Raw genomic sequence first — 17,258 nt, forward strand, 5'->3', positions numbered from 1 at the left:
ATTAATATATTTCAATAAGGCTATATCAACAGCAAGAAATAGTGTATAAACAGTATATTAATTCATTATAAAAGATTTAGGAATGACATTAATTGATTGTCATTATGACAACATTATGAACACAGTCCTATTGATTGCAATGTTGAAAAAGGATTCTACATATAACCTTTTCTTTTTGTTTTTGGGCCAAACACAGTTTTATGGATCTCACTATCTTAATGTAATCCATTTTAACATTCTACTTACTGCGTTTTCAAGATTAATTTTAGAAGCTAACCTTTGACATGGTTTCATTTGTAGCTCCAGGGGCAGTAGTAAAATGTGAAAGTGAATCCAAGTCTGTGAAATTCCAAGAAGATGAGGTTTCTCAAGAAAAATGTGGACTGGAGGATTCTGATAGTCCAGGTAAGAGGGAAAGCTAAAAAAAAAAATAAAAAGTAAAAATAAAATATATGTTTGGTGAGCTCATCAAAATGCAATGCACTGACATTTTTTAGCAGCTACAGCATCAAATTAATAGCCACCTCCATAGGGTCACAGAGCGGAGCTTTTTCATTTTGCTCTTTCATTAAGATTTGAAACTATGGATTGGCCAAAGGCTTTATGGCTAAAAAAAAAGAAAAAAAAGGCTGACACCACCACTTCATTATAATTAGTTTTAGACTAAAACATTTTATTAATATATATGTGAGGGACAACCTTTGAACGCACAGTTGGTCTTGGACTATCTTTGTCTCAATGAGAGATAAGGAGGCTGACACAGACAAAAAAGTATCTTGTGTAACTTTCATTTATGTTTTAAAAGGTGACCGAATGTTTTGTGGCTCCCATTACCAAATTTAATTATTATATTTTGGGGGGATTTATAGATGTAAAATGTATCATTTTTATTTATAATTTTTGTGTTAAATGGCAGAATCTGTGTAACTGTAATCTTTCATATAGGTGTTTGTTACTCTAATTTCATATTAAAAACCCTCTGTCATTGCCATCTCTGTACATCACATTTCTGATTCATACTCTCTGCTGCCTGTCAGCTTAGTTAAGAAATTTCAAAGACTTGTAGCTACGCTGACAGGGGGCAGCTGCAAATTGTCCCTTGACCAGTCCCCAAGGAAAATGGTTGAGATTTCATTTATACATGAAGAACATTAGCAAACTCTGCACCCTACAGTTACTGGGCAAGTCATTTTCATAGTGCAGGCAGCAACACATTCTACACAGTGGAACCAGCAGTAAGACACAAACATTAACTACATTATTAATAGCTTAAATTCATTGTCACTTAAAATACAGTTTACTATGCTGGGATAAAATTATCTTAGTAATTCACGTAACACATTACATGAGAGTGCTCTAAGGTTATCAGGAGGTGTAATTATCAAGGTGCAAAAAATGTTTTCCAATCATATCCCTGATGAAATGGTTGTTGTTTAACTGACAGTTCTTCACAGTCATGGCAAGTCTACATAATATGCTTGAAGTGATGTACTTTAATATGTGATTCCACTAGTAACAAGAAATATATATATATATGTGTGCTAGGGTGGCAGATTTTGACTTTTAGTACCACATGCCGTAAGCTCTGCTGAATAAAGTCTATAAAAATAAAAACACTTCCCTACCCATGTGAACCTTACCTTTTTAATTAACCTTTAACTCTAACACTTAATACACTTTTTGCCATTGCTATCACAGGTATGGGACCTATTATCTAGAATGCTCGGGGGCTGGGTTTTTATCGATAAGGGATATTTCTGTATTTTGGACCAATATACATTGCTTCAAAAATCATTGAAATAATAAACCAGATAGTATTGTTGGCCACCAATATGCAGCTTAGTTAGGATCAAATCTAGGGTACTGTTTTATTATTTAAAAAAAATTAAGATTATTTCCTTATAATGGACTCTATGAGAGGTGGCCTTCCTGTAATTAGCAGCTTTCTGGATAAGGGATCCCAAGCCTGTATACATTCACAAGTCAAAGGTACGGTGGTGCCTGATTAAGCAGCAAACTTTGAAAAAAAACTGTTGTGATTATCTGAAAGTCTATAGAGGTCATTTACCACTGCAAAGTTCAATTTCATGCTCAAGTCACCATGTTGTTTACTGGCAATGCAGAGTTTCACTCACATAATTTCACAAGGTAGAGTTTCATCTGGGCACAATTGTTGCTTAAAATACACATAACTGTGCATACTTTGACACCAATCAGATGCAGGGTGTCATAATTTGCAGCTCTTAGTGTCAAAATTATATCTCCACCCACTTCTTTAGGTGCAAGCATGCTACGTCTATTGACACAGGCCAGTGTCGGACTGAGATGGCAGGGGCCCACCAGAAAACCCTCGACAATGGGCCCACTCTTAAAACTTTAATTCCTCCTCCAAACTCTTTATTATCCTAGTCTCTTTGTTCTACATACTATTCTTCCATCATCAAGCTTCCTTGTCCCCATAGAAAAATAGGGAATGACCATGAAATAGGCTAAATAGATAGAAGCAAGAGGGACCACTGACACCTGGGCCCATCAGGAGTTTTTCAGGTATCCTGGTGGGCCAGTCTGATACTGACACAGGCCCCATATATCAGCTTATTACATCTAATGTCATCCTTTTAGGAATGCATATATTATGGCACTTTGTACTTTGGGGTGGTGTAGAGTGCAGGATGGACACTATGCTACTACATACCTTCCCCCAGAGCACAATGAAAAGATCAAAGTGCAATGTAAATCTCTTCTGTGGAACAGAGTACCTTAATAGGCAGAAATGAATTGTACCAAGACAACCAGCAAAGCAATCAGCAATGTGCATTTTTTATTCTTCAACCTTACTTTTTGGAGCAAAGTGCCTTATAAATGATAAGAGGGGCAGTGCCTGTCTAAACAGAGTAGCCATCAGAGCTGTGATTTCAACCAGGGGGTGCTATATAATTATGTTTGTGGGCTACCAGCTTTCCTCATGTATGTAAAGTACATGCTAATGCAAGTGGTAGAACAGGGAAACCTTAACAGTTAGTACAAAAACAATAGTTGTGAAGGAAAATGAATCAGTAATGCTTTGCCAGATGTATATTGAACAATGATTCAATAAATCAAAATACATCTAAATGCTTATCTGTCACACAATACATGTATATCTGACTGGAGTTAGAGTAAGGTGGCTTTGTGAATGCAGAAAGGATAGGTCAGCTCATAAGTTTGGAATGTCTGAACTGTTGTTAAAGTGTTACTCTCAACATCACACCTGCAGTCAAAACAGTGAAAATACAGCATGTAATAGTTGTAATACAATGTTATAGGTTTTTTGTGTATCTGTCTTCCCAAGGGAACCCTGGTAAAATGTCCTTTTGCCCTGCTCTAGAAGTAGCTCTGCATACTGACAGTTCAGAAAATTATTGTAATGCCACTATAGCTTTGACATCATTTTGCATATGAAATGTTCTCTGAACTGCAAATATGCAGGGATAATATATATCTTACACACACACATACACACACACACACACATAAATAGGTATAGGATCTATTATTTCAAAATCCTTGGAACCTGAAGTTTTCCAGATAAGGGACATTTTTGACATTTGGATCCCTATACCTTAAGTCTGCTAAAAATCATTAAAACAAAAAATAAACCCAACAGAATTGTTTTGCCCCCGATATGGATTCATGTAGATTAGTTACAAGCTATTGTTTTATCCATTATCCAGAAACCTGTTATCCAGAATGCTCTAAATTGCAGGAAGTCCCATAGAGGTCATTTTAAGTAAATAATTCCAATTTTTAATTAATGATTTCCTTTGTTCTGTAATAATAAAATGGTATCTTGTATTTGATGGTAACTATGCAGATAAATATGTGTATGTTTAAAAGCTTAACCCTTTCAAATCATAATGACAAGATTTTCAGTGCAGTGTCACATGATCCCCATCTCGTTTATGCACAGAAGTTAATTCTGCTGAGACAGAAGGGGATTTAGGTAGAAAACAAGCCTGTAACTTTGTTACAACAGAGTGATATGATGCTTTGCAGGAAGCTAAGAAGAGAACTCCTCAAAATGGTATCATTAGATTGGCAGTAAACAATGAATTGCTTAGGCTTCCCTGTGTGTTCATCCTTGAATTTTAAAACACTGTTCCTTATAACTCTGAAAACCTCAGGAGAATTCAGAACTGGTCTCAGTGCTTTCCACTGAGAATTTGTGGCTTGGTTGCCATGGATACATCGTATTTCTCCAAGAATTGCTCATATTGATCCGCGGACAGGCGTAAATGGCCTGGCTAGTGAGAAGAATAAAGGAGGTGGGCAGTAGTAAAAATGACCAGGGGTTACGGGCTGAAAATAAGCTGATAGCGCACACACGCACTCACACACACATTTAGCTGAAGAGAAAGAATAAACGTATCATTTTTGTTTCTGGATTTTGGTTCTTGTACTTGGGATCATTGTCTCCTTTCACTACTCCCTGAAAGAAACTTGTTAGTCACTTGTCATGTCAGATCTGTGGTGCTTGTCCTGACACAGCTGTCAACCTCCCAGCTCTCTGTGTGTGCAGTTCAGAAACACACAACAAAGAGCCAGCAACATGAATTATTTATTGATTCCCGTGTGGATGAAATTCTGTGATAAGAAATTAAGACTTTCAATAACAGTCTTGCCAAAAAAAAATAAAGAGCTAGAGCAATTAACTGACATATTGATGATATACATTTGATGTTATCCTCTGAATTAGAGATAACCTGTATTTTTCAATTATGATGGATAATCCCTGCATTACAGCTATACCCAGCATTTGCTTGTAAGGTTTAGTTAGCCTGTACTGCAACTATTGCCAATGATATTGAAATACCTTTATAACAATTAAATAGAGTTGGAAACATTCATAAGGATTTACACATGCATTATTTAAGGCACATAAAACAAATATAAACTGCAGAAAATGGAATGGGAACATTACTAAGGTCAATGGTGTGTGGTCTTTCACCCAGAGCACATAATTCCACCTCCATGCCTTGTAAAAAGACATTAACCCATCCTAATATATTATAATGCATGTTGAAGGCCATCCTGATGTAGTGATCCTCATGTGCTTCAGCAAAGGCAGTTGGGAAAAAAAAAACAATTAAATTAATTTAAATGTACAGTTTAACCATGTCTCCTTAGCTAAGCACTAGTTCATACTATACCTTCATAATGCATCTGAGGATACTAAGAAACCAGAAGATTCTGTTATTGTGGTGTCAAGGCCCAAAGGCCCTTACCGGGGTTAAAGTCTAGACCAAGCAGGAAAGAGGAGTGTAAACAGGCAGGGTAGTATCCAAAGGATTAAACTCTTAGATGATTTCAGGCAATGATCAGGGCTGGTGGCAATCAGAATAGTCAGGAAAGAATAGTAGGATCAGGAACCAGAAGATCAGTCAAATTAGAATGCACCCAGGAACTTATGAAATAGGACCTATATTCAGGCATTGAACCCGGGCTCTAGTGTATATTTATTTTGAATTTTCACACCAAAGCTCAATGAGATGTGGTGGGTGTCACCATCTTTCCCTCGCAGCAGAGCTTTCCTAAATTTCAAATTCTACTTTATCTCTAAAGGATGTCACTAATGTTAGAACTAATTGCTTACACGTTGCTATTTAGTGCCTCTGTTTGCAAATTTGCCCTTATATCTGGTGCACGTGTATAGTGCTTAAGAATAAAAAACTGATTATTAACAATTAAGTCTCTTGGTATAGCTTAAAGTCCAATCCTTTCATGATACAAACAAGTCCCAAGCAGGGTCGGACTGGGGGGCCCTGCAGGGCCCCCACCCGACATCCTCCCTGAGTGTGCATAAATTTAACGCATCAGGGGAGGAACAGTCGTGCAGGGGGAGCGCCGGCAAGGGTCGGACTGGGCTGCCGGCGACCCAGTTCGACCCTGCTCCCAATGATCCTAGGTAGGGATGCACCAAATCCACTTTTTTCAGACTTGGCCTAACCCCCAAATCCTTCATAAAAGCATTCGGCCGAATACAGAACCAAATCCGAATTAGCATGTGCTAATAAGGTTTCGGAAGGGTAAAATTTTCAACTTCTGTTTTTAAGTAAGAAAAAGTCACGTGATTTTTAGGATTCGGTTTGGCCAGGAGTGTGGATTCGTCCAAATCCTGCCGAAAAAGTACGAATCTTGGCCGAATCCCGAACCAAATCCTGGATTCGGTGCATCCCTGATACTAGGATTTTGGAGTGGCCATTTATGAATTGTGGAACAGGGTGTAAATTGCAAAAAACAAATGCAAGCTGCCATGGTTTCCACACTGTGCCCACTGCCCCACTATTGGCACCCATAAGAGAGCACACGGACCTGCTCTTTCTGCAGCACTGCCTGCATTCAGCATTACTGTATTCAAGAGGGGCAACCTGGGGTAGGCATATTGGCCTATTGTGAAATAAAAATACAAAGTCCAGATAGCTTATATGAAAGCATTTTGTCAAATATGATATTTTTTTTATTTTGTAACATTTTCCAGAGAGTAGGCATGCCTCAATGTGTCTTCTCCTCCCCTCAATTTATACATTTAATTGACAAATTACTAAGACAATAGCTGGAATGGTTTAATGGACAAATCCTTGCTTTTTTCACAAGTATTGGTCACAGAGTGGTCACAGAGTGGCCTCTGACATAATCATTAAGCACAGCATCTATTTAGCAGTTAGGTTATCCTAAGGGGGACTTCCAAAGAATTAGATGAAATTGTCATACAGTGTACTTGCAGGAAATATTGCCATTTTACACCCTTTACCCTAGTCCTTTTTCATCATGTTCTTTGCACTTTCTCACTAATTACCTGTCAGGAAAAAAAATGCAGACATCAAGGGGCAGATTTACTAAAACTCCATAATTTCTAATTTTTTTTTTATTTTCAAATTCAACTAAATTCATTTTCCCGAATGTCTGATATTTATTAAAAAATTGAATTGTCACTGCGAGAATCCCAACTTTATTGAATTGTCACTGCAACAATTTGATAAAGTTGTGATTTTTGAACTAAACCCAGCAAACTCAAAAGAAAGAACGTAAACAAAAGGGAAGGGATCCTTTCCATTGACTTCTACATGAACTCGGCAAGTTTAATCTAGTGAATTGTTGACTTCGGATTTTTAGCCGTTTAGACTTTTTAGAAAAAAATTTGAATTTAGTTTAAAATTAAAAATCCATGGTTAGTAAAATGGGCCCCCAAGTGTAAGGCGTAAAAGACAAAGCTCTGCCCATCCATTGGCTGATGGAATCTAGCACGTTTGTGTGTTATTGTTTTTTCTCCGAGCACAGTGCTTAAAATAAAAATGCAAGAATAATGAACTTTATTACTTAAAATGTTAGCGTTTTAATTTGGGATTATACAGTTGCACATATTTGACCATATACAGTTCCATGAGAAAAATGGATCTCATGATTTATTGGAAGTCTATGATGAGTCTATCCTGCCATTTTCTCAAAATTATGAAAAGTTGTGTAATTCCTTACCACTTCTAGGTCACACAAACAGCAAACTTGCCCACTGCCAAGACTAAAGCTGGCCATACACGCACCGATAATATCATACGAAACCTCGTTTCGTACAATTTTCGGTGCGTGTATGGCAAGTCGGTGAGTCGACCGGTGTCGCTGGAGGCTGCTGATATCGGTCGACTCGCCGATCGGCCAGGTCAGAAAATTTTGATCGGGCGCCATAGAAGGCGCCTGAGCAAAATCTGCCGTCAGGGCTGAATCGGCAGAAGGAGGTAGAAATCCCATTGTTTCTACCTCCTTATCTGCTGTTTCAGCCCTGACGGTGTGTGGGGGATCTGACGATGTTTCGTGCGACGGAAACATCGTCAGATCGCCACGTGTGTGGCCACCTTAACCCTCATATCTACACAAAAAATGTAATTAACCACATTCCATTATGCAGGAAGATTATCTTAATACAACATTGTACCATTAGATTATAATACAAAATATTTACCCCTAACTTATGTGATTAACTTATTCATTTATCATTGCATGGCCTATCATAGATACATGCCATTTAAATATATATATACTGTGTTCCAGATATTATATTACAGGTATAGTATCTATTAATCTGAAATGCTTGGGGCCCAGGGTTTTTCTGATAGGGAATCTTTCCATAATTTGTATCCCCATACCTTAAGGGTGATTTATCAAATTTTTTTATGTTTTTTTTTGTAAGTTTGAAGACCCATTAAAAATGGTTAGAATGGTTATGAATCCAGTGCATTCAAGTTGATCAATAATTTGATCAAGGTTTTTTTATATCTGATTTTTTTTAATAAAAAGACAAACATTCAAGTTTGGTAAAATTTAAGCTTATTCCAATTAAAAAGAAACCAAAAAAACCTCTAATAGTCACAAATTTGATCATTTATAAATAAGCCCTTAGGGGGGAAAGTAATAAAATTCATAAACAAAAAAATTGCACAAAAATAAGAATAAAAATGTGAATTTTCAATGTAATATTTTCATTAGAATGCTATTACATTGTGAATTTTTATTACACATTGTGAATGTTTAAGACGTGCTTGAAGATGGCTTAATTTTTAGTGTGAAAATAGAAATCAAAGTTTAATTTCATATACTGAGCACTAAAGCAAGCTAAAAAATTTGCACATTCAAAACAGGTGTCAAAATTTGGCGTGGAAACATTATCCGCGCGACATCAAAAAATTGTTGAGCTCAGAGAAAAAAAATGGTGCACGCACAAATTTTTATTTTGGCGCGTGACATTTTCCAAACTTACTGGTCTTACTAGTCATTGCAGATATATTGCCTTTGATATTCTTGAATGCTGATCTTTAAAAGTGGCCATACATGCACAGATATTATCTTCCGAAAACCTAGTTTCATCTGATATTCGGTGTCTGTATGGCGAGATGAGATGACCGAAATAGCAGGAGCATCAAATTTTGCTGAATCGTCAGGTGGATGTAGAATCTTGGTGGATGTAGAATATTGTTTCTACCTCCATAACTGAAGACCAATGGTCACAGGAAAGATCATAATTGTAAGGTTTATGGCCACCTTTAGACTAGTAAGGGTAAGATTTGGGATAAGTGTATATTTGGCCCAGTAATTAACAGCATAATGACTAATATGACAATGTATTTTATTCCTACTGTATATCATTTTATGAGGCAAGGAGAGATGGAGTTACTTGTAGCAGCTAGGAAATAGACAATACTGATAACTGTCTCTATAGGGGAGATTTACTAATCCACGAACGGTCTGAAGGCGTCCAAATGTGTTTTTTAGTAATGATCGGTATTTTTGCAGCTTTTTCGTCCCACGAACGGTCTGAAGGCGTCTGAATGCGTTTTTTTCGTAATGACCGGTATTTTTGCAACTTTTTCGTTGCCGTCGCAACTTTTTCGTATATTTTCCGCAACTTTTTCGTCGCCGTCACGAAAAAATCGGATTGGTTTTTCCGCCATTTACAATCGCTCAATAAGAAAAAATTGCGACGGCGACGAAATAGTCATGCAAAATATGGTAAAGTCGCGGCGGTGATGAAAAAGTCACGACAAATACGAAAAAATCGCACCGGTGACGAAAAAGTTGCAAAATTTTCGTTTCCAATCCGATTTTTTCCCTTTCGGGATTCGGATTCGTGGATTAGTAAATCTCCCCCTATGTGTGTTTAAGCAGAGACAATTCTTATAATTGCCTATGGCATTCTGGCATTTTGTGCTACAAGTAGCACCTTGTGTCATAGCCTTTAAGATGACAGCTCTACTATACAAATGGCTGATAATTAAGAACAATAGCTGTCTTATAGTAGATTGCATTCTACTGTTTTATCAAACTGAATTTTAGAATTAATTGACCTTTAATACAATGTCACCAATATCTCTGCCAGTTGTTTGAACTGACATGTTTTGATGTCAACATGTAAAGCACACTGTAAGGTTTGACCATAAAGGTTATTGACATTCAGTTCAAACATGCTGTTATTATAATTATCCTTATCATTTGTAATATTTAGCCAGCATCTGATACATCATTTTACCTAAGCTAGCATGAGTCCATGTTGCTGTTAAAGCATTCCTGTTGTTTTTTCTGAAAACTTAAGTCAACTTAAAAAACATTTAAAGATTAAATAAACCCAATACAATAGTTTTGCCTCCAATAATGATTAATTATAGCTTAGTCGGAATCAAGTACAAGGTACTGTTTTATTATTACAGAGAAAAAGAAAATCATTTTTAAAACTTTAAATTAGTTGATTAAAATGGAGTCTATATTAAATGGTCTTCCTGTAATTTATAGCTTTCTGTATAATGGGTTTCTGGATAATTTATCCCATACCTGTACAGCATGTTATAACACTGTACTTTTTTCCCCCCACAGATGATATGAAACAGAATGCATGGATGGCCAAGATGTGCTACTGCAAAGTGTGTTGAATAAAAGCACTACATATTCAGCAAATATGTGCTCTGTCTTGTGTCAAATTCAAGTAAAATGTTCTAGAAATCTCTCGGTTATTTTACATATGCTGAGAAATATATAATTTAATGGTCAGAAATATGTAATTGTTTTCAAAATGTATTCTAAATGATGTAATATTTACTGTAGTTTTATTTGTAAATGTTTGTCCTAGACTTCACCTCCTTCCAGATTCTTGCACAGTTATTCTAGAATCAGATTCATAATATTACAGGTTTTAATAAGAACTCGTGGAAGAAAGAAAACTATGGGAACTATGGGAAGAGTTTTTTTACCCCCCCCCCACATTCTTATTCTTATGGGGGCAACTTAACAGAGAACATATGCACTAAATGAATCATTTTTCCTATAAAAATGTAGAAAAAAAATATAGAAACACAAACAGCAGTGGAAAAAGATGTATTTTTTGCCCCAGAGCACATTTTGTGATAAAACTTCTTGCTGACACAATCAATATTTTTTCTGAAAAGAGTACACTATTTCTGCAAATTTTAAAAATACACTATACACAATTAATATTCATAATCAAGCTTAATATAAAGCAATACAAATGTTTTTGACAAAAGTAACAAAGCTCTGGTGCCTTGCCTAGATAGTGTCTTGTGAAAGTATTCAGACCATTGACCAATTCTTAAGCTTTAATAAATGACAAAACCTAAAAATATGCTATTTGTGATTTTTTTATTTTAAAGCACTGAAACTCAAAATATATTTTTAAAGCTAAATCTAACGAACAATAGAACAAAAATCAAGTTTTGCCTGGGCTATTTTGTAGGGCATTCACTTCCAGTGTTACTTATGCCTTGTGTTTGAGTTCATTGTGTTGTTAAAGGTTTTGCCAGAGTTTCAGTCACCTTCTGGTGAAACACAGCCTCACAGCATGAACATGGTAGTTTTTGAGGTGAGGTCGGTGTTGGATTTGCACCATTATTTTGGCAGAAGCTCTATCTTGGTCTTATCTGACCACACAAATATTTTCAACATTGTGAAAATCTCCAATACAGGTGTTATACAGAACTCGTCATATGGCTGACCCACGTATACCTTGAATTCTGGTAGTATCATATTTAAATGTATGCATGCTAGATAGATGGACAGATAGATGCTCAAACTGCCAAAAAATGTGCATGCTAGATCCTCTGCACTCACCTATTATCATATATAGGATATTAATCTACTAAAAATGCCCTTCCCATTTAACCACAGCAGGGATTGTTTGTCCATATATTGCAATATACTTCAAGCTAGCCAACTAAGGCAGTCATTCCTGGTCTGGCCAGTCCTACACTCACTTTTATCTGATTCATTAAGAATTCTATTGCTTAATTATACATTTTATACAGGGATGGAGTTTTATCTGCAACTTACATGCTTTTTAGTTTAAACTCCCAAAAGGTTGTCCTTTTTATTGGCCAAGACTGGGTTTACCTAACTGTAGGTGGGAATGATGGGAGCTACAACATGGAGCTACACTACCTTAAGACTGCCTTATATGTGTGCTATGTGCTATTTAAAGTTGCAATGCATTAGCTGTCTAATGAAGAATATTACATTGTGAAATTTGAATTTCTTTTTTCCCCATTTACGGTACATTTTACTCAAATTCTTAATATGAAGTCTGTTTTTACTGTATTCATGTTTATTACAGATGAATGCCTCTATGACAGGTATTTCTTCAAATCTTCTTTATGCCCAGGGATTAATGCATAAGCACCCCAAGTTGTGTGAGTGTTTCAGTTCCTAGCCGTCTCCCTGCAGAATCTAATACTGCAAGTGGCAGTATATCAGGGTGATAGTAATGAGACTGCACTTACATTTAGCAGGTTTGTTATACAGCAGTAGAGGCTGCTATCAGTAGGACACATCTCATACCCGTGTAGCTTTGCATTTACCTCCATGTGTCATGGGGCACTCATTGGAAATATAGATGCATTCATTTAGGACACACAGACACTACATTAAAATGTTGCTTAATGTGTGTGCTTTTTTTTTCAATTAAATAAGTTAAATGAGCCATTTGGTGTGTTACAAAATATTTACACACAATCTGTACATGATAGATCTGTTTTATATTGGTTTTCACACTGCATCACACTGATAAGGAAGCAGTGCTTTGCAAAAATAACTAAAAAACTTAAGGTGTTAATTATATTTGAGTTATTTTTGTTTGTTTACTTTGTTTTATGTCAGTTATCTAACTGCTTTCATAAATGAATGAAATAGAATGGTGCTAACAATAAATCAAAATATTAATCATATTAATTCAGTTCCACTCATCATAGTGAGGCAGTGCAATCTCTTGCAGTAACAGCGATTCCCATGGTTTAATTTGCCATCAAATTGGTGCTGATATCATTTGACTGCTTTTAGCTCCAATCCATATTATTAGGCTTTATGTTAATAACCTCTCCACATTGCAAAGGCTGTTATTACTGGCCATTCCCTAGTAATCTGCATCTCTTTGGCTTGTTACCCCAGTGGCTTGACTTTTCATATGCCCAACTATTGGCAAATTAGAAAAATACAAACAATGTGATGAAAAGATTTATACTTTGATAATGGTCCTATGACCATTGCTTTCTGTGCTGAAACTTGTTTTCAACATACTTTCATTTAATATAGACATGTACGGGCCAATAAAGGCTGCTGACTTGGTCCTTTTAGACCGAGTTTGCAGCTTATTGACTGTTTATGGGGCCAGTTGTAGCATACAAAATATTCAAAGCTGCATTAACCCTAAAAATAAATTCTGTGGTGCCTTGTCTCCTAGACATATGGCAACACCCCAGAAATGTACATGAAGTAGGAAGTAGAGACTGCATTCACAAATGTTTTGGCAGGGGAATTTACCGCATTTATTCTGGTGTAACCACACAAACTCAACATTTCGGGGAGTGCCCCCCGAAACATTGGGTTTGTGTGGTTACACTGGTAGAATAAATGGGGTAAGCTTCCCAGCCAAAACTTATGCGAGTGCAGTCTCTACTTCCTGCTTCCTGTTTATGGGGCCTACTGATGGACCTGCGTGGCCAAAAATTGCCCAGATTTCAGTAGTGCAAGTTTGATTTTCCTGTCCAACAAGGATTGCATCAGCATGTAGGTTCCTCTGTATGATCCAGTCATTGGCTCCTGTGCCAAGATCAGATCAGCTCACTTTGGCCCAGAATGTGTGGCCTAATCAGACCTAGATGCAACTGTTTAGCGACCTCCCCAAATGAGGAGATCTGGCAGTGTATGGCCAGTTTTACAGTTAATAAAATACTTATGTTACAAACTGCAAGAACACTGGCAATCTTAAAACATTGCTCAGTTAGCTGTGATCAAGCAGGCTGTGTGTCTGTAAATGGAATATTGGGCCTAATTTACAAAACACAGGGCATTTCTAAAATTTTCACCATTTCAGGAATTTTCCGGCAAAATATTTGGTAAAAAAATCACCAGATATTGTCCAATATCTGGTGATTTTTGCAAAAGTCAGACAAAAAAAAGCTACTTTTAGCGGCAATTACATTTACATATCTCTTTGAAAATGTTTCATAAATGTATTGAGGAAAGTTGCTTATAATTACATTCTCTTTCATAATGCAGAATAAAATTGGGGGGGGGTAGATGAAAATATATATCTAATTCAAGTTTATAAAAACTCATATAAGAAAATGTTTTTAGTAGTTTGATAAAGTATGTGATATTTTCTCCCTAAAATCTAGACATTTGCCTTAATTTAGTGTTCTGGGTTTTAACATTTCACACTGATGGTTGCAGTCAATGAATATCTCATCAGGAATTATTCTGCCAAGTTCTTTGTTCACATTTACAGTGTGTTGTAGTCTTCCTGAAATCTAGGTGGCAGCATTACTCAAGTCTTGGAAATAAAGTCCATTTTACACTGATATCATTGTTTTTGGTTTCGACCGGTGGTTATAATATAAATCAGCGAAATAAAGAATTCTGCGGTAATATAATTTATATGCAATGATTTCTTGCCGGTGCCAAATGTAGTTTGTGCACATCCACAAAAGAAATAATGTTACTCTGTACAATTGCTAGACTTTATTAGAAGATGTTAGAAGTCATGATAAACCACCTGCCAGCAATATAATAGAAATCGCTCCCTGGAGTTCTTTGAATATTTCTCCTCTCTCTTGAACCATCACAAAATGCAAGTTATTATAAGTAAGTTATGCTAGAAAAACTTATATCTGAAACCATTAGAGTTTATCGTTATTCTGGAACTGAATTAATGTCCATTTTTCTTCACTGCTCCTGATTTTCCTTCCATAAAAACTTAGTATAGGTCAATAGCATCTGCAGTGTGTTGTGACATACATAATAAAATAATATGGACTTGGTAAAATGTAATTAAATTGGCTTCTGTGGATACATTAGACCTGTGGGATTTAAAACAGAGTTAGGGGAACTTACCACTGCTGTAAAACTACAGCTCCCATCCTCTTTAGTTTCTGTCTTGTTGATGATTAGTACACCCTAGAAGGGGGTCCATCCACATCCAGTCCTACAATAGCTGCTTTTCAAGTAGAGCAGGTGAGCCCTTGTTGGTGCAAAGGTTAATGTAACAGCTCTATAACTCTTATATGCTATTTCAGTAGTAATAAGGCAATAACAGTGGCACCAGTGATTTTTAGCCATGAACAGTAGATTTATTGAACATCCAGATATGGATGAAGAAATTAATTGGCAATGATGTTACAGGCAGATTTAAGATACTCACACATTAGAACTCCATTGAGGTAGAAGACCAGTGAAGTTATAGCTTCATCAGGAGATGTAGCTTCTCAGTCTAGTGGATCTCCTTAGTTAATGTCTACCGGGAAAAAGAGCACTAGTCTGGATCTCTTTTGAAGACCATGGGCAATTACACCTGGATGGGACATAGTTGTAAATATATTTGTATTATTTTGCACTATTAGTGCCATACTGGATTAGCTCAGAGTTCTTTAGAATTAAACATCTAGAATCTTTATATATATATATATATATATATATATATATATATATATATATATATATATATATATATATATAGGCCATGTGTATTAAATATGACTATTTAAATGCTTTAGATATAATCAGATGGGATCAGGTGTCACCTTTACGGACTGTTTACTGAATTAAAAAGAAGCATAACATGTTTGCCATTGTACTACCCCCAGCAATTTGTATGTCAGAATTATTGAAAAAAACTCTCTGCTATGAGAGAATTCCACCTGCCTCAGGACCTTATTTGCCATTATGTAACTTATGGATTGGAACTTCCTTATGTAATGCAAGACATGTGTCTGACCAAGTGACTGAATTACAAACAAATGCCAAATCAGTAACTAGAATATACAGTATTTAGTTAAAATTTTACATCATCAGTACAATCCACATATAATTCTACATATAGTGAATCTATTTAGACCTTTGACCAAGTATGCCATTGTAGGGCTCATCCTGGTGTTGCTGTTCGGAGCATGCTCCAAACAAACTTGCACATACGTTAACGTGTGAGCACCAATTCTGCGTGTTTGTGCCAGCGTGCATCAGTACACACGCCAATGCTTTCCCTTGTTTTGGCGCCAAACTGAACTCTTCTTAAGGGAGCTGTAGAATTTAGTCAGTGCTTGGTTATAAGCCTAGCTCCCCTGCTACTAGCTTGTGTATTGCTCTTCTGTGTTTGACCTTCAGCCTGCCTTTGGATTTTGTTTGTATTTGGGCTTGCTGACCTTTGGCCTTACTCTGGACGAATTTTGCACAACTTCTGCCTGCCATGATTATTTGCCTCTCTGTGACCACGCTTGCTCTTTCTGCCTTGGATTCTGATGTACTTCGGATTGTTATATTATATATACTCCAGCTCCTTCTGTTAGCAGACGCTCTTCATCTAATCAAGCTCCACTACCAGGAACTCGTTACACCCATCTTGCTAAATAAAAATACAAAAACAGATATAATGAAAAAACAAAATTACGCTGCTACCAATATTTGATGCTCACACTTAATGGGTAAGTATGTACCAATCTTGTAGGAGATTTACTTTGGCCTTGGGTGACATCATTTTCCTGCTTTTGCACAAGCTTTTAGTTTTGTTCCAGCTTCTCAAAGGATCTAGTAACACCAGGAAATTAAAGGGCCCTTAAGAAAATTTATATATAATACTCATCAGTCTTCACTTTAAAAACTGTGGCACTGGTTCTAGACATTATAATACTATTAAGCAATACCTATGGTGGCAGGCAATAACCAAGAACAGACTGAGCACATCAGAGTTGATAAAACCATACTGCAATAAATAAAAATTGCCTTTAGAGCAAAGAAAATACATCTCACATGTAAATGACTGAAATCAATATTTTGACAGGTAAAATTCATCATTTTTATTTTTGCTATTACTGGTGCTTTAAGATGTTGGATGTGTGGATGTGTGAACTTTACGTTGAGGTGCTGTCCCACATTTTGTTGCTGCTCCTTTTGGATTTTGACATTTATAAATCAAAATGTGAATGTTCTGATGCTCTCAGTGGCTAAAGGTCAGTTCAAGCCCTTTATACTTCAAAGTTGCAAACACTCAGATAGAAAATTACAAAAGTCACTCAAACAACAGTAAAAATGGGTAAGAAGGGTGATAAACCTCATATAAAGTGTTCACTAACCATAAAGTCTAATATCAACATTGAGACAGCTGTTTGAAATGTAATGTACAGGTTATAGAACCAAGTTACCAAGTTTGTATACAACTAGTCATATGAAGCTATAGTGCCTTG

General features: G+C 36.3%; 1 protein-coding gene across 3 annotated transcripts in view; it reads left to right on the forward strand.

Moving 5' to 3' along the window:
* The window catches only part of wdr72 (WD repeat domain 72), a 121,886-nt gene extending 110,728 nt beyond the window's left edge, over positions 1-11,158 (forward strand). For all 3 annotated transcript variants that reach the window (XM_012959598.3, XM_031899179.1, XM_018092424.2), the window contains exons 19-20: positions 301-405; positions 10,396-11,158. In XM_012959598.3, the coding sequence (XP_012815052.2) occupies positions 301-405; positions 10,396-10,451 (161 nt within the window). In that variant the 3' untranslated portion in view covers positions 10,452-11,158. The remainder of the gene's footprint in view (positions 1-300; positions 406-10,395) is intronic.
* The last annotated feature ends 6,100 nt before the right edge of the window (positions 11,159-17,258 follow it).

Source organism: Xenopus tropicalis, chromosome 3 (genome assembly GCF_000004195.4).
Source record: "Xenopus tropicalis strain Nigerian chromosome 3, UCB_Xtro_10.0, whole genome shotgun sequence".
Classification (NCBI taxonomy): domain Eukaryota; kingdom Metazoa; phylum Chordata; class Amphibia; order Anura; family Pipidae; genus Xenopus; species Xenopus tropicalis.